Below are 18,251 nucleotides of genomic sequence, written 5' to 3'. Positions count from 1 at the left end.
ATTGAAGCTTTGATCTTGCCAGAGAAGCTTGGGAGCGCAACTTCACAGGCGCCGAATGCGTCAATCATCGTTTAGCTTGTTAAACACTAGCGGTAGTGTGCTGTGGCAACTCATTGTGTGTGTGTAAATGAGCGGCAGTTCCAAGCAACGTGAGAAGATCTGAGTGGACACACTCAGTGACGTGTTTAATAAAGACAAGCATTTTTCTACGTTATTCTTGTTTTAAAATAATTCACATTATGAAGGCGGCACGGTGGGACAGAAAAATGTTTAAAACTTTTTTTTTTAAACACTTCTTTTTGTATCTGATCGGGACTCAGTATTGGCAGATTCTCAAAATCAGTTGACTCGGATTCGGGTGCAAAAATATGTGAACAGGACACCCCTATACAAGGGCATTGCCAAAAGAATGCCCAAAATCTATACGTTTTATACTCCACAACACTCCTGGAAAAAGCGGGAGAGGAAGTACTGTAAAAAGTACAGTTTTGTAACATATTTGGAACTTTTGTGCAAATAAAAAAAATAATTTCGGAATCGGATCGAGAATCGGTATCAGCAGATTCTTAAAATCTGGTAAATCGGACTCAGGTGCAATTATAAATGAAAGAATTATATTGTTTCGGTCCTTTAAATTTCTTTATTATGCCATAGTGAATATGTTTCATATTGTATTTTTTGTATTTTAATTTTTTTTTATTTCAATTATTGACAATTTATGAATTTTTTTTTTTACAAAGGACTTTATGTATTATGCAATTGTAAATGGTTAAATTTACGAATATTTTTATTGGCAATAATACATTTAAGAAGTAAATTATTTTATTTACTGATATACTGTATAATATTTTATTATTTAGTGCAAATGAGTTAATTTGAATATCATCCATAAATCAGAAAACAAATTATTAGATTTATTTTTATTCACCAAACTTTTTTTCCCACTATATTTTATCGATTTTTACACATAAAATCAGCTAAATTAATGAAACAAATGTTCAACAATGTTTGTAATTTAAATGTGTGCGAGCTATACTATGCCCACTACCAGTCTTGAGGGACAGTGTTCCCGCTCACATATTTTATTGGCTCCCGTGTATTATTATTGTAATTATAGATCATGAATCCGGCGAACTGGGGGCCTGTCGCAACGTGCGGTGTTGCCAAGCGGGTTTGATGTGAGACGCCACAAAGTATACTTGCAGTCCGATTACACAGTAGTGCATTGAAATCCAAGCTCTGCCGCCTTTAGCCATTTTATTATCTCTTTAAACGCTTTTACACCTGTTTTGCCTTTGTCAGTGAAAGATGTCTGATCCACTTTAAACTGGCTTTTAAATATCATGTTTCAGCGACATTGACAGGGATAGACGTCCAATCAATTTTAACTGTGAGGGGGCGAATGAACATTCAAAATAGATTGGGCGTCTATTGTCGTCAATGGCAGCCAATGAGTTAATGTATGCAACAAGAAAATGCAATATTTGGAGAAATTGCGATGGTACCTCTATGGTGATGGTTGGTACAGTGGGGCAGATAATTATTTAGTCAACCACCAATTGTGCAAGTTCTCCTACTTGAAAAGATTAGAGAAGCCTGTAATCAACCATGAAAGACAGAATGTGGAAAAAAGCGCAGAAAATCACATTGATTTTTAAAGAAATTATTTCCAAATTAGAGTGGAAAATAAGTATTTGATCACCTACAAACAAGCAAGATTTCTGGCTGTCAAATAGGTCTAACTTCTTTTAACGAGGTCTAACGAGGCTCCACTCGTTACCTGTATTAATGGCATCTGTTTTAACTCATTATTGGTATAAAAAACATCTGTCCACAACCTCAGTCAGTCACACTCCAAACTCCACCATGGCCAAGACCAAAGAGCTGTCGAAGGACACCAGACACAAAATTGTAGACCTGCACCAGGCTGGGAAGACTGAATCTGCAATAGGTAAAACACTTGGTGTAAAAAAATCAACTGTGGGAGCAATTATTAGAAAATGGAAGACATACAAGACCACCGATAATCTCCCCCGATCTGGGGCTCCATGCAAGATCTCACCCCGTGGTGTCAAAATGATGATAAGAACGGTGAGCAAAAATCTCGGAACCACACGGGGGGACCTAGTGAATGACCTACAGAGAGCTGGGACCACAGTAACAAAGGCTACTATCAGTAACACAATGCGCCGCCAGGGACTGAAATCCTGCACTGCCAGACGTGTCCCCATGCTGAAGAAAGTACATGTCCAGGCCCGTTTGCGGTTCGCTAGAGAGCATTTGGATGATCCAGAAGAGGACTGGGAGAATGTGTTATGCTCTGATGAAACCCAAATAGAACTTTTTGGTAGAAACACAGCTTCTCGTGTTTGGAGAAGAAAGAATACTGAATTTCATCTGAAGAACACCATACCCACTGTGAAGCATGGGGGTGGAAACATCATGCTTTGGGGCTGTTTTCTGCAAAGGGACCAGGATGACTGATCTGTGTAAAGGAAAGAATGAATGGGGCCATGTATCGAGAGATTTTGAGTGAAAATCTCCTTCCATCAGCAAGGGCATTGAAGATGAGAAGTGGCTGGGTCTTTCAGCATGACAATGATCCCAAACACACAGCCAGGGCAACAAAGGAGTGGCTTCGTAAGAAGCATTTCAAGGTCCTGGAGTGGCCTAGCCAGTCTCCAGATCTCAACCCTATAGAAAATCTGTGGAGGGAGTTGGAAGTCCGTGTTGCCCAACGACAGCCCCAAAACATCACTGCTCTAGAGGAGATCTGCATGGAGGAATGGGACAAAATACCAGCAACAGTGTGTGAAAAGCTTGTGAAGAGTTACAGAAAACGTTTGGCCTCCGTTATTGCCAACAAAGGGTACATAACAAAGTATTGATATGAACTTTTGGTATTGACCAAATACTTATTTTCCACCATGATTTGCAAATAAATTCTTTAAAAATCAAACATTGTGATTTTCTGATTTCTGTCTCTTATGGTTGAGGTTTACCCATGTTGACAATTACAGGCCCCTCTAATATTTGCACAATTAGTGGTTGACTAAATACTTATTTGCCCCACTGTATATCGAGTCACTTTCTGTTGATATCGCATCACTTCCTGTCGCTTATGGGTCATATTAGGTCCTGTTGATTTGGGATAATTTTAGGGTCAATATCTGTTGTTATAGGGTTACTTCCTAATGATCTGGGGTCATTTTGGGGTCCCTTCCTATTGATCTGAGGTCATTGTGTGGTTACTTCCTGTTGATATCGGGTCACTTCCTTTTGATTTTGGTGCATTTAGTTGTAACTTCCTGTTTATATTGAGTCACTTGGGTTGGAAATCAATATGATAAATGATAGCAAATAGGGCCATTGGAAATCAATGGGAAATTTTGCCCATTAGAAATGAATGGGTATGTTATTTGCAAATTTTAGAACTGTACATTTTTTGGCGAAAAAGTGCATACAGCTTTTGTGGCCCTTCGCGGTCTGAATTTTTTATGTGTAAATGATGTGATTTGGACAAAAACTGTAGGACTAGTCACATTTTTTTCTTTAACCAATAAAAACTGTTTTGGGGCGAATGGAAATTTTTGAAATGTCAAACTTAAGAGAGCTGCATCACAGGAGAATTCCGGTTATTATGGTGTTTGAACGGTGTCTGTGGTTCAAACGTTTTTGGCTGGGTGGCACACCAAAGAAATGTCATTAGACAAAAAAGGAATATTACAAGGTTTTAGCTTTTGCATAACTTGCAAAGCTACCATCAATAACATTAGATTAATGTGTTTGAATGTTTTATATGGTAATATGCTAAATAGGGCTGCAGCTATCGATTATTTTAGTAGTCGATTAGTCGATGAACTAGTTAGTTCGAATAATCGAGTAATCGGATAAGGAACATGAAAAATTAAAATACCTGAGCTCAGCCTCAAACAGTATAAAAAGTAAATAAATGAGGATCCATGTACAAGGAACGAATAATTGGCCAATTTATATAGCAAAAGTCCGCTAGCTTAAATGCTATAAAATGTTAACTTTTTTTACAGTGCTCTTAACAAATGGTTCAGACACATATTCCCACAAAAAACAGCTAAATATACCTCTAAACTAAATTACTAATGCATTAAAAAAAAACTAGGGCTGTCAAACTATTAAAATTTTTAATCGAGTTAATTACAGCTTAAAAATTAATTAATCGTAATTAATCGCAAATAATCGCAATTCAAACCATCAATAAAATATGCCATATTTTTCTGTAAATTATATAAATATATTCTGTAAAATAAATTGTTGGAATGGAAAGATAAGACACAGGATGATATATACATTCAACATACGGTACATAAGGACTGTAGTGGGCATTTCACTCTACTGTCATTTAAATCTGTCTATGCTGTCCTCACTCCGAAGCGTCTACTTTTTCCAAAGCTAGACAGCTCGTGAACGATGCCATAATAATCAGACTTCTTTCTTTTTCGTCTGATTTATTAATAAAATGGTCTCAAACCATTGTCCTCTTTAGACCTTCGTAAAACTACAAAAAAATTACACAAGCATTGCATTAGCAACAACGTTAGCTTAGCACGCTATACAGGTTCATTAAACATAAACAAAAAGCGTCTCATACAAAAAATATAACATTTCGCTTACTAACATAATATGTACATTATTTACAACAACCATACTTATGGACAAATCTTGTCCAAGGATCATATAGGCACAACATTACAACGTAGGCGTCAGCCCGAGATGTCGTGCAGCCATATTGAACTGGCAAGACAACAATAAACCATGTCGCAAAGCGACCACAAGGGTTCGCTGTTAGACAGCACAAAAAGCCTTGCTGTAAAACTTACCAAAAGGCAGAATACTGTCTGAGCGGGACATGTGTGTTAATTGCGTCAAATATTTTAACGTGATTAATTTAAAAAATTAATTACCGCGCGTTAACGCGATAATTTTGACAGCCCTAAAAAAAACATTAACAAAACACTAACAAACACGAACAAAAGCTTATGTTGGTCTTAACATGGAGCAGCTGGATTTACCCATGTAAAATGAGGCAGACAAGAGGGCAGTGTATCCACCCAAATCAATAAAATTAAATGCAAACACTTTCAAATTAAACTAGTGCTGTCAACATCATCGCGTTAATGGGCGTTAATTCATTTTTTAAATTAATCACGTTAAAATATTTGACGCAATTAACGCATGCACTGAATGACCCGCTCACGCATTGCCTCAAACAGATTACAATGACGCCGTTTATGGACATTAAGAGTGAAGAGAATGCCACCGGCCGCTTGGGGGCAGCGCCGTTCCATACTAATGTTATTCCTTCTACTAGTGGGAGAATTAGTAGTTGTGAGACGTTTATGCTGTTACATTGTGCTATTTGTGCTCCACGCATATTTCTGTAAGTTTTCTTTCTTTTAGTGGCAATTATGTGTCTCTTGTTGTATTTTGGGTAAGATATGTACAGAGATATATACAGTATGTTATAAAGGCAAGTGGACACAGGCGTTCTCTGGACCGCGCCGTTTATTGGCATAAGCTTCGGCAACTCCTTCACAACAAATATAAGTATCATTTAGTAAAAGCACAACAAAAATAATATTCCTATCTCTCAAAAAAAAAAAAATGTTCACAAAAAGAAAAGCACTTCAGTCTGTAGTAAGATATGTACAGAGATATAAACAGTATGTTATGAAGGCAAGTGAACACAGGCGTTCTTTGGACCGCGCCATTTATTGGCATAAGCTTCGGCAACTCCTTCACAACAAACATAAGTATCATTTAGTAAAAGCACAACAAAAATAATATCCCTATCTCTCAAAAAAAAAAAAAAATGTTCTCAAAAAGAAAAGCACTTCAGTCTGTAGTAATGAGGCCCTATTCTCACACAGTTAAACAACAATGCAGAGTGAACTGGCATGAACTGGCAACTTACTCAGACTTTGGTCAGGACTTTGGTGGTTATTTTTATTCTTATTCTTATTATATTAACTCTACTTTTGATTGAAAATTTTGCAAATTTTATTAAAACGAAAACACGAAGAGGGGTTTTAATATAAAATTACTATAACTTGTAACTATAACATTTATCTTTTAAGAACTACAAGTCTTTCTATCCGTGGATCACTTTAACAGAAAGAATGTTCATGAGGCCATTTGTGGATTTATTGTTATAATAAACAAATACAGTACTTACTGTACACAGTATGTTGTATGTATATATCAGTCTTGTGTCTTATCTTTCCATTCCAACAATAATTTACAGAAAAATATGGCATATTTTAAAGATGGGTTGAATTGCGATTAATTACGATTACCATAATTTTCGGACTATAAGCCGCTACTTTTTTCCCCTCATTTTGAATCCCGCGTCTTATAGTCCAGTGCGGCTTATTTGTTGATTTATTTCGGTCAATAGGTAACACTTTTTTTGACAGTGGCATCATAAAATTGCCATAATACATAAGATTATAACACTTTTCATGGCCGTTAACAAATGCTTATGACATATGTCATTTAGTATCGTCATGGCAAATTATGTCACCCACATTCCATTTATGTCCAACTCGGATCTTTTACATCTATTCAAAAGTCAGATAATTTGCCGGATGACACAAAATGACATCTGTCATGATGCCATTAATGCTCATGGCAGTGTCGTGTCATGTCATAATTATGATGGTCTTATGACAGTTTTATGGCGCTACTGTCAAAGTTTTACCAAATACCAGAGCTAGCAATTAATGAAACAACTGGAACAGTAACTGAAGAAATAATTAGCACAGAACATGAATTTTCATTGTTATTTACATTTGTAGTGCTACAATGCATGCTAGGAGGCCCGTTAGATGACAATAGTGTTGACAGCAGGTGGCAGCAGAGGTTGACTGTCTCCCCCAAGGGAGCAGTGATGGCCAAATGAAGCTTCTTGAAGCAATGAAGCTTTGCAGCCATTTGGTTCAAAGCTTTATGGTGGTTCATTTGGTCTTATGACAGTCGTATTATGCCGCTGTCAAATAAAGTGTTACCGGTTAATATCTTTAGGCGTAAATACCTCATAATACAGTGAGGACAGCTGCAGTTTATTGTCCAGTGCAGCTTATCTATGAACAATGCTGTTTTTGTGTCAAATTTGGTGGGTGGCGGCTTATAGTCAGGTGCGCCTTATAGTCCAGAGATTACTGTAATTAATTTTTAAGCTGTGGTTAACTCGATTAAAAATTTTAATCGTTTGACAACCCTAAAATGAACCGTTACAACGCCACTTTAATTAAACGAATACTCGAAGCAGCAAAATTTAATTCGAACCTTTTTTTTCTTCTAATCGATTACTCGAGTTTATCGATTAATCGTTGCCGCACTAATGCTAAAGTTATTGTGTGGTCAGTGTAAAATAAATATATTTTTAGAGCAACTCTGGTTCATCTATCACCGTAAATGTCACAGAGTATGTGTGAGTAAAACTAGCATATTTGGAATTTTGTCACTTTTAATCCGGTGTATAATACATTCTGCCAAATGCGACTGTTAGGTCTCCCCAGCACAGGGCCTTTCGTGCGTGTCTGGTAAACTACCCAGCCAGCCAGGGAGATGCTAACCATTTACCCCGGTTTGGTAATGCTGTGTTGTGAAACTTGTTCAACGAGAGACAAAACTATCGTAATCCATTTTAGGTTTTAAAAGATTAGCCACAGTACAAAAATGTAACGTATTGAAATAGCATTTCCTAAATTGTCTTAGTGTAGCTTTAGCCCCCATCCAGTTCCCTGTTGGACCCCATACTCACCATCTTTTTTAATTTGCCCCCTCGGCTCCTTCCGCTGTAGCGTTGGCATCAATATCACAGCTGGGCGGCCATTGTGGGACTCAAGTCCTGGTTACCGAGCAGGAACCCCTGGATCAAAGCCTGGCCTGGATTATTCTCGCAAAGAGAAAAAGGACGAGGAGAAATGGGAGGGGGTCTGCTTGAAAAGGATGGAGGAATTCTCCTAATTACGTCCGCCTTTTCTGAGGTCATCCAGCCAGGACAGGTGAAGGACGTTAGGCTAGAGTGAACCTATGAGGAAGCAGAGCTGTGTGACAAGAGAGTGATATGAAGAGAGAAGTCGCACACTCCCAACACGAAGCTCATTTTTCTGTATCAGGTCGTCCCTTCTCCCGAGGGTGCGAAGAGGGGGTCAAGTGGTGCCATGTGAAGATTAGAGAGATGCTCCCCATTGTCTCCTTTGGTCGCTGGGATGACAAGCTGGTTTCTGACATGTTTTTGTTTGTAATTCCTCCTCCTCGTCTTTCAGGTTGGCCAATTGGAGGAGGGCGTGCCCACCAGGCAATCACGGCCGCTGGCAGGGGTCCCAGGGCACCATGGACGGTGGCCTCAGGGTCTTCCTGTCCACTGTGCTGTGCCTCAGCCAGTCCCTGCTTATTAGCTGCACACGTAAGTTCTCGCCAACTTAGGCTAGGACTAAACTCCCACCGTCATGTCAAAGGGTACTGTACTAAATTAAACCGCAGTTATTTTGATTGTACAGTAAGATAAACCAAAGTAGCCCAACATACAGCTTTAACCCCAGTTTTACATCACTGATGTTGCTTATCGATGCTAGTGCTATGAACTGGAAGTCACCCAAGTTGAAGAAGTGTTGTTTACTTCCAGTACGATCCCAATGCATTTTTGGTGTAATTTCAAAGCTGTGGCGATCAGCTAGCTAGCATTTTACCCTCCATTTTAACTGGGAGGGTTGCCAGCCTCTCAGTTAAAATAGATTTTACATCTACTAGTGACAAACTCATTGAAAGTTTCTGAGGTAAGAGTATTCATACATACAGTACATCCATACATTTTGACTATCGCTAATAGCAGCCAAAAAATGGCACTTTAAGAGACAGATTTTTACAAAACTCCAGCACACGCAGCCTTAGTGTTTAAACGTCCTCTTCTGATGTCTATTTCTGTAGCTGACGCAGCCCATGGCTGTCCCTCCCACATGTGCATCACTTGTCACAATTTACCGCCCAGTGGAAACGTGGTTTTACTCCCTCCATTCATCATCCACTCTCTTTCCCTCCTCAGTTCAATATCCATCTTTCCGCTCTGAGCCCGCCTCATTGGTCCAGAGTCCTGGTTCGGCGGCTCGCCTGCACTGCGCCGTCAGGCCCCCATCGGCGGCGCTCTCCTGGCGCTTTCGTGGTGCCCCCCTGCTTGTCGATACCCTGCCTGGTGTGGAGGTGAACGGTGGTACTCTCACCATCACCTCCCTGCAGCGTGCCCATGCCGGTGGATATCAGTGTGTGGCACGGTCTACCCAAGGAACAGCTGTGGCGAGCCGGTACGCGCATGTGGTGCTGGCAGGTATGGCCTCTTCCCTTTATGCTCTTAAGGTACTTCTGGACTCAAAGCACAGATATACAAAAAACTGCTAAATATACCTATAAACTAAAGTACAAATGCTTCAAAACCATTATCTGAAACAAAAACTTAACAGGGAGGTCTTAACAGGGAGCAGCTCGATTCAGCCGTGTTAAATGTGTTAAGTCATATTCACTGTTGCCACTAGAGGGCAGTGTATACACACAAATGAATAAACCTAAATGCAAACAGTTTCAAAACAAACCATTACAACGCCGCTTTAAATAAACGAATCTATAGCTGAAACGAATACTCAAGCTACTCGAGTAACTCGAGTTTAAAAACTGATCCGAATAATTTTATTCACCTCGAGGAATCGTTTAATTTTGCCAGCTCTAAGCATCACGTTTTGCCCGGACTACTTTTAATGCGGAGCAACGCGTGAGTAGAGGAAGAAGCAATAAAAAAAAAAAAAAAAAAACAACAAAAACCCTTATTATAGCCGACAGCCGCCACAAACTACGCCAATGTTGCTAAAAACTACGGCCGCATATATGATGCTAAGGTGGTAGCAGGTAGCGTCTGATGCGTCTCATAGATAACGCATGTATTTAGAACTAGATGCGAAATGACAGACTCGGCCGCGTCTGGGCGGAAGTCGTAAACAGCCGCCATCTTAAGGCAGTAGGCTTCTCAGCGCTAATAAATATAACGTTACTGTCACTCAATCACGTAATGTTAGCCCTTAACGTTAGCCGTGTGGAGGGCTACGTTTCTATTTATTATGACCACTGTCAATGCGTGGCAAACGTGTCTTACATATAGGCTTTATTTAATCTGCGAAAACGTAGTGCTGTAGAGTGATGGGGGTGTAAAATGCTAACTGTCAATTTTAGCTCAATAGTCATTGCTGGATAAAACACCAAGTTGCACTGGTCCCTAATGTGCTCCAATACAACAGGTATCATACATTTATTTAATTTGAACACTGCAAAAACTCACAATCCTATCGGGACGTATAGTTTAGACTAACTTAAAACTCAACTAGAAGTTAAAAATAGCTTGACACAAATGGAAATTCAATTGAAACACGTGGGAAAAACACCTAGCTTTTAAGTGATGTGTGTTATCAAGCGTAATGACATTTTTAGGTAAGAAATATCTTTTTTTTTTTTTTTTTATATAAAATCTAGAAGTTTTTTTAGCGAAAGCAGTGAATTTTTTTTATAGTCACATCTGAGATGCAATTGTTGGCTGTTTTCAACAATGTACATCGAAAATAAAGACTGATTGACTGAAAATGGTTCAATATTAGATGAACTGTCTTTTTTTCTCATGTATATTTATAATTGCTCTTTACCTAAAAAAATGTTTTATCCGATTACTCGATTAATCGATAGAATTTTCAGTCAATTACGCGATTACTAAAATATTCGATAGCTGCAGCCCTAAACGAATCTTCGAAGCAGCAAAATTTGATTCCAAGCTTTTTTCTAATCGAATTACTCGATTTAATCGATTAATCGTTGCAGCACGATACAGTATATATGTATAATATATATATTACTAGATATACTAAGACTGCTTGTGCACTCACCCTGCCCTGTCACACCCTAATTAATCAGTGTATCCTCTCCTCACTTGGCGTCCCTTTGGTAAGGGTAGTCATAAAGAGCTTACAACACTACTTACAACTAGGTAGGTACATACTTTAGGCGGAGTTTTACTTATGTGGCAGGAAAGGGCAAAAATGTTGATGACCCCAAAACGCAGTGTCGGCAATAAAATTAACTTGCAAGATATATGCTTGGATAGTAGTTTAGCCCATGCTAGTACATACAGGCATCCTGTATGTACATCCACATCCTTTTAGACTGAATATTCCAGCCAGGAACATTTATAATAATACGTAGAAAATTACCTTTTTTTTTTTTGTTGTTTTTTTTTTTGTTTACCATCATTTTTGAGGGAAATTCTAAATCAGGCTGCTTAGGACAGCTATGCTTTTGGCCAAGATCGTCATCCATTGAATATGGCACGGCCGGTGGTGGCTCTATTGTACAATTAACGTCTTTATTAGGGCAAACTGAAACCCCTCTTACCATTTTGGCGGTGCTCTCCGGTGTTTCATGGTCCACTTCTTCAGTCCTTGGTTCTCGCTCAGTAGTTGTTTCCGCTTTTGAAACCTTAGGTTTGAAAAAATTACATCCATCCATCTTGTCTCTTCTGTTCTAAGGTGTTTGTTTTTTTTTTTTTTGGCTAAGCCAAGCAAATGACCGTCTCGAAGGTGCTAGTCACATGATCTGTTTGAAAAATAATTTTGACCGATTATAAAAATATTTTTTGTTCATTTCATACATTTTTTTGTTGTTTACAACTTTTATAGCAACAGTTTACCGGCAAAGTCTTAATTTTAAACTCATACAGTATATTGGAAAGTCAATTAACTGCAATTACATTTTCGGCCACCAGGGGGGCTATGCCCCCCCCCGGCCCCAACTTAATCGCCGCCTATGGGTAGGTAGCATATATATACTTGCAGTACCGCAAGTTGCCACTGGGGGCTTGCAGAGCAATCTACCATTTGCGTTACAAAATTTCCACCATTCAAATAAACCTGTTTAAAGCCTCGTAAAAACCTTGTAAAATTTTGGACTATATGGCGACATCGCTTTATGACAATTGTGCAGGGTTTACATTATCACCTGTTATTGGTGTGTACACTAACATTTTGAGGTATTTCTCTGATATTCTTGGATTGATCCCAAAGAAATTTGGTAGGTAAGTTCAAGTGATGTATACGCATTGATCCTCAGATCCGATTTTTTTTTTTTTTTTTTGTATCAAGGGCGATGAATTAATTGTGTATGTTTAATTAGGAGTTAGCCAGTAGAAGGCACAGGATCCACAAGCCAATATAGTAGGAAGTGGGGAGTTTAGTTTTTAACATCAATGGCAGTAGTCATAGTTTGTCACTCTCCACCACTGCATTAAATATTGAGGCAAGACAGGAAGTTGCTTTTCAAACGGGGCGAGGACGCCTGCCGCCAAGTGGCGACGGGAAGGAAGCAAAAGACGTTTTGACATCCTTAATGAGCCTTTGGGTTTTCCTTTTCACAGTCATAACAACACTCACCACTTCCTAACATTCCTTTTCTGATGAACCTTGCAGAAATCTGGCAGTACGAAGACAGCCGCCGGCGCTTGCTGTCTGTCCAGGAAGGCGGCGCGGTCGTCATCGAGTGTCCTCTGCCCCGAAGTGTCCCGGCGGCCTTGCCTAGGTTACGAGTGCGAGGCGAACGTGTGGAGAAGTCCACAGGTACTGTGTTTTCTTTAAGAATTGTACATCGAATTCCAAGTTGCTTTTCTTAGGCTGAAATTTTCTGGTTCTCTCGTTTTAGATGACTACTTGGTTCTTCCATCTGGCAACCTCCAGATCCCGAACGTTTCACCCCGCCATCAAGGCACCTACAAATGTGGCTCGTACAATCCCGTCACGGGCGAAACTCTCACACAAACCCATGGTACCAAACTGTCTGTACTATGTAAGTCCCCTTGGATTTAAACAATCGGTATTTTACTTTTTAGCTTAGACTTCATAATATATTGACGGGACACGGAGCGCAGGGCCGATTAATAGCGGTTCTATCTATGTCAAAGCTGACCGAGTGGAAACACAGACAAAGCTTTTTATGTTGAAAATTCTTGTGAATAAATGCTTAAATCCCTGAATTCTTTATAAATATGGGCGTAAAACAGTCTCGATTCCTGGTTAAAAGCAAAAAACTGGCAGTTAGCATTAATTTTACGGAAATATGTCGAATGTGCTGCTAGTCTTTAAGCCACTGTGGCGTCGCCTTATCACCACAAAGAGCTTTTTACATTGAAAATTCTTGTGAATAAATGCTTAAATCCATTAATTCTTTATAGATATGGGCGTAAAAGTTTGGATTCTTGGTTAAGTCTCGATTCTTGGTTAAAAGTAGGGGTGTCAAACGATTAAAATTTTTTAATCGAGTTAATTACAGCTTAAAAATTAATTAATCGTAATTAATTGCAATTAATCGCAATTCAAACTATCTATAAAATATGCCATATTTTTCTGTAAATTGTTGGAATGGAAAGATAAAGACACAAGATGGATATATATACATTCAACATACGGTACATAAGTATTGTATTTCTTTATTACAACAATAAATCAACAAGATGGCAATACCATTATTAACATTCTGTTAAAGCGATCCATGGATAGAAAGACTTGTAGTTCTTAAAAGATAAATTTAGGTACAAGTTATAGAAATTTTATATTAAAACCCCTCTTCATGTTTTCGTTTTAATACAATTTGTACAATTTTCAATCAAAAAATAAACTAGTAGCCCGCCGTTGTTAATGTCAATAATTATTTACACGATGCTCATGGGTGCTGAAGGCTATAAAATCAGTCGCACCCAAGCGCCAGCAGAGGGCGGCAAAACTCCGAAAAACACAACAGGTACAGCTTTCACTGTGCTGTCATTTTAATCTGTTTGAGCAGGGCATTTGTGCGTTAATTGCGTCAAATATTTTAACGGGATTAATTTAAAAAATTAATTACCGCTCGTTAACGCGATAATTTTGACAGCCCTAGTTAAAACTAAAAAAAAACGGGCAGTTAGCATTTATTTTACGTAAAAATATCGAATGTGCTGCTAGTCTTTAAGCCACTGTGGCGCTGCCTTATCACCACAAAGAGCTTTTGACGTTGAAAATTCTTGTGAATAAATGCTTAAATCCCTGAATTCTTTATAGACGTGAACATAAAACAGTCTCGTTTGGTTGGTTGGTTGGTTGGTTGGTTGGTTGGTTGGTTGGTTGGTTGGTTGGTTGGTTGGTTGGTTGGTTGGTTGGTTGGTTGGTTGGTTGGTTGGTTGGTTGGTTGGTTAAAAGCAAAAATACCATGCAATTGCATATATTTTACGTACATATTGCGAAATATGACGCCAATGCAATAGCGATTAATTTCTCCAATTGATTTTCAAAACGCATGCAAATATAATAGTTACCTTGAATCCTCGAACAAATCACTCCTGAGACAATCCTTTCCGTTTGTATGCAGTACAGCTTTTGTACTTTTTCAACCTAAATCGGCATTGGATCACTGCATGTGTTTGAGAATAACTGCGACCGACTTCGACCGACTGAAGCGGTGTGTGGGACGACTTGAAGGCGTGGCAGAATGTCTGGGGAATGTGTCCCGTCAATATCATTGTGAAGTCTATTTTTTTAGGTAAAACAAACTATTAATGATTAATGGTCAATGGCAGCCTATGGGTAGAACATTAAAGTGGGAAAACTGCGAAAACAAACATTAAAAGTCTTATTCTATTCTACTCTATTTAGTTGCAGACTCCCCATCCTTTCCAATGGAAATAGTTTACCCCATCACCCCCATGACTGTAACACTGCAGCGGTCACAGTCGTACACGCTAGAATGCGTCATATCCGGAAGTCCATCCCTTGCGTCCACGTGGTTTAAAAACGGTGAGCGTGTCCATGTCGGTCCTTCTCTGCGACGCCTACGCGACAATTTGGAACTCGTCTCTGTGACGACGGATGACGCCGGGGTGTACGTTTGCGCCGCTGAGAGCGAGCGAGGGTCGGTCAGGAGCGCCAACTACACCGTCAACATTCTCGGTAAGAACATGGCATTTAAGAACCTTTGTCCGACAAATCTGATGCGACTTTTCACAACTTACAGAACCGGCGACTATGTTAGAAGGCCTCACTGACCAACAGCTAGACTCGCCTGGATCCACTGCTCGTTTCAGCTGCAGAGCTGCGGGAAATCCCGCCCCAAACGTCACCTGGCTGTTCAACGCCGAACCCTTAGTCGCCTCACATCGCGTCCTGATGTCCGGTAACCAGCTCGTCATCAGGGATGTGGTTCTGTCGGACCAAGGCGTGTACCAATGTCTGCTGGACAACGGCGTCGGGTCAGCGCAGTCGTCGGGAATGCTGACGTTTCAGACTGGTACGTCATAAACTCATTCAATACATTCGAACTGGTCAGTCTGGGAATGAATTATCATTTTCCAGTGCTATTAACGAATATTAAGGGTGTAACGGTACATGTATTTGTATTGAACCTTTTCCGTACGTGGTGCTCGGTTCGGAACGGAGGCGTACCGAACGAGTTTCTGACGTAATGTAACCCTTACTTTTCGAGGCTGTGAGTCGATCGGGTTAGTTTCTTTGTATAGATTATATTTACTCCCTCTTCTCTACTATAATGAGGACCAACACGGTAGGAGAGTATAACCTAGAAACATCAACGGCGCGACAACGTGGCCGCCGCGAGAACGCAGTGAAACGTGGGCGTTAAAGTCAATCAGCCAATGCACACCAGTTGCAGTGCGGCCGAGTGTTAGATGTGTCCCAGAAGCTGCTCAACAGGACGCACGCGAAAAGAACGGCAGAGTTTATTGTTTTACGCGAGATGCGACCCGCCTGCGTCAATACTACTACCGGTAGCTACGACCGGGCAGACCTGAAGTCACTCGTGTAAAAATACGAGGGATATGCAATCGTAACCACCTTTTTGAGTCCATCAGATCTCTTGAGTGGTAGATCGGGGCACAGTTGACTTGTCTTTGTTGATTTGCTGCTGTCTTCTCTGCTATAATAATAAACAACACGGCCCCGTGTTCAATACAAAACCCTCCTACCACATCAAAACAAGTAGGAACTAATATTCACATAGGAACTAGTCATACAACAATTACAGTTATAAGTTATACAACATAAAATACACAATATAAATGAATACTACATCACATTTGTAAAATATAAACACATAATAAAATAAATAATAGCTCATTTAAATAAAATAAATTGGAATGAGTTAAAATACCTGTAATTAAATAATAAGAATAATATACAGATCCTGCTTACACAATTCAATTTATTAATTTCTGTGTGGTGCTTTAACTTTAGAAAATCCACCAATAAAGCTTTTGAAAACCCTTCATAAGAAAAAAAATGATTCATTGAGGCATTTCATTTGTAAAATACATGTTATAATCTTTGTCATTGGGATTGCTTTTCTCTTTAGCACAGGACTTCTTTTTTCTCCTTTCTTTCAGAAAGAAAGCTGACCAATACGCGGGGTCTGAAAGGCAAATTGTTGCTGGATTATCTTTAAATACCCGCTACTTTTTGAGCAGAATTCTAACTTTGTTTAGACTAATGTTCCTATTGTTGAAAGCACAAAGGTGTGTAATAAACAACAAGCACATTTATATTTTGCATTTTGTTTTCTTACTGTACCGAAAATGAACCGAACTGTGACCTCAAAACCGAGGTACATACCGAACCGAGATTTTTGTGTACCGTTACACCCCTAATTTGAAATGGCAATGTAGGACAAGTCGCATTATAATGGGTGGATTGGACGTCTATGGCCGTTAATGACATCCACTGAGTAAAATATGTTAGTTTAGTAGGCCAAATTGTTGAGAAAAAAAGGTAGAGGTATTTTTTTAAGCCACAGTTTGAATATTAACTCATTGGCTCCCATTTAGAACAATAAATGTCCAATTCATTTAAAGTGGGAGGAATGGCTGTGATTGCTCATCCTTTAGTGCCATTGACGATTCTCGACGTCCAATCCATTTTGACTAGGATCTGGCAGCAATCGGTACCATTTGAAATGGGACTAAACATCTATATCCGTCTAGTGGCGTCATTTTATCAATGTATACATATTATACTTAAAACGACATTAAAAATTAATTTAAAAATCATTCAAAAATCATAATAATTATTCCTATTTTAAGTTGTTTAAATCTCCAAAAATAGTTAGTTGCTCTATCAAGGCTGAAGGGGAAAAAAAGCTAAGCTTGTGAATACAAAATAAAATACCTGAGTGTTTGTTCTAACTATGCAGAATTGCACTTTCATTTCACAAGAGCAATAAATGACATAAAAATTAATTGAAATACATGAGCTTAGCCTCAAACAGTATAAAAAAACAACAACAACTAAATGTGGGTTTAAGTAAAACAAAAGAACAATTGGCTAAATTACATAGCAAAAGTCCGCTAGCTTAAATGCTGTAAAAACTTTTTTTTTTTTTTTTTTTACAAAGCTTTTTTTAACAAATCATTCAAACACACATTTCCACAAATATACAGTGGGCAAATAAGTATTTAGTCAACCACTAATTGTGCAAGTTCTCCCACTTGAAAATATTAGAGACGCCTGTAATTTTCAACTTGAGTAAACCTCAACCATGAGAGACAGAATGTGAAAAAAAAAACAGAAAATCACATTGTTTGATTTTTAAAGAATTTATTAACACATTCTCCCAGTCCTCTTCTGGATCATCCAAATGCTCTCGAGCGAACCGCAGACGGGCCTGGACGTCTACTTTCTTCTGCAGGGGGACACATCTGGCAGTGCAGGATTTGAGTCCGTGACAGCGCATTGTGTTACTGATAGTAGCCTTTGTTTCTGTGGTCCCAGCTCTCTGTAGGTCATTCACTTGGTCCCCCCGTGTGGTCCTGGGATTTTTGCTCACCGTTCTTGTTATTATTTTGATGCCACGGGGTGAGATCTTGCATGGAGCCCCAGGTCGAGGGAGATTATAAGTGGTCTTGTATGCCTTCCATTTTCTAATAATTGCTCCCACAGTTGATTTCTTTACACCAAGCGTGTTACCTATTGCAGATTCAGACTTCCCAGCCTGGTGCAGGTCCATAATTTTGTCTCTGGTGTCCTTCGACAGCTCTTGGTCTTGGCCATAGTGGAGTTTGGAGTGTGACTGACTGAGATTGTGGACAGGTGTCTTTTATACCGATGAGTTAAAACAGGTGCCATTAATACAGGTAACGAGTGAAGCCTCGTTAG

The 18,251-nt window shown here is 39.2% G+C and overlaps 1 protein-coding gene across 4 annotated transcripts in view; it reads left to right on the top strand.

Annotated features, from left to right (window-relative positions):
• The window catches only part of LOC130917402 (cell adhesion molecule-related/down-regulated by oncogenes-like), a 134,058-nt gene that overhangs the window by 63,548 nt on the left and 52,259 nt on the right, over positions 1-18,251 (top strand). For 2 of the 4 annotated variants that reach the window (XM_057838761.1, XM_057838762.1), the window contains exons 2-7: positions 8,310-8,449; positions 9,086-9,364; positions 12,534-12,680; positions 12,763-12,906; positions 14,745-15,038; positions 15,103-15,375. In XM_057838761.1, the coding sequence (XP_057694744.1) occupies positions 8,310-8,449; positions 9,086-9,364; positions 12,534-12,680; positions 12,763-12,906; positions 14,745-15,038; positions 15,103-15,375 (1,277 nt within the window). Of the gene's footprint in view, positions 1-4,450; positions 5,417-8,309; positions 8,450-9,085; positions 9,365-12,533; positions 12,681-12,762; positions 12,907-14,744; positions 15,039-15,102; positions 15,376-18,251 lie in introns of those variants that run through there. The other 2 variants (XM_057838760.1, XM_057838759.1) reach the window with 2 other exon arrangements.

Source organism: Corythoichthys intestinalis, chromosome 6 (assembly GCF_030265065.1).
Source record: "Corythoichthys intestinalis isolate RoL2023-P3 chromosome 6, ASM3026506v1, whole genome shotgun sequence".
Taxonomy (NCBI): Eukaryota; Metazoa; Chordata; class Actinopteri; order Syngnathiformes; family Syngnathidae; genus Corythoichthys; species Corythoichthys intestinalis.
The sequence above is the reverse complement of the archived record's forward strand: the minus strand, read 5'-3'. Positions and strand labels throughout refer to the sequence as shown.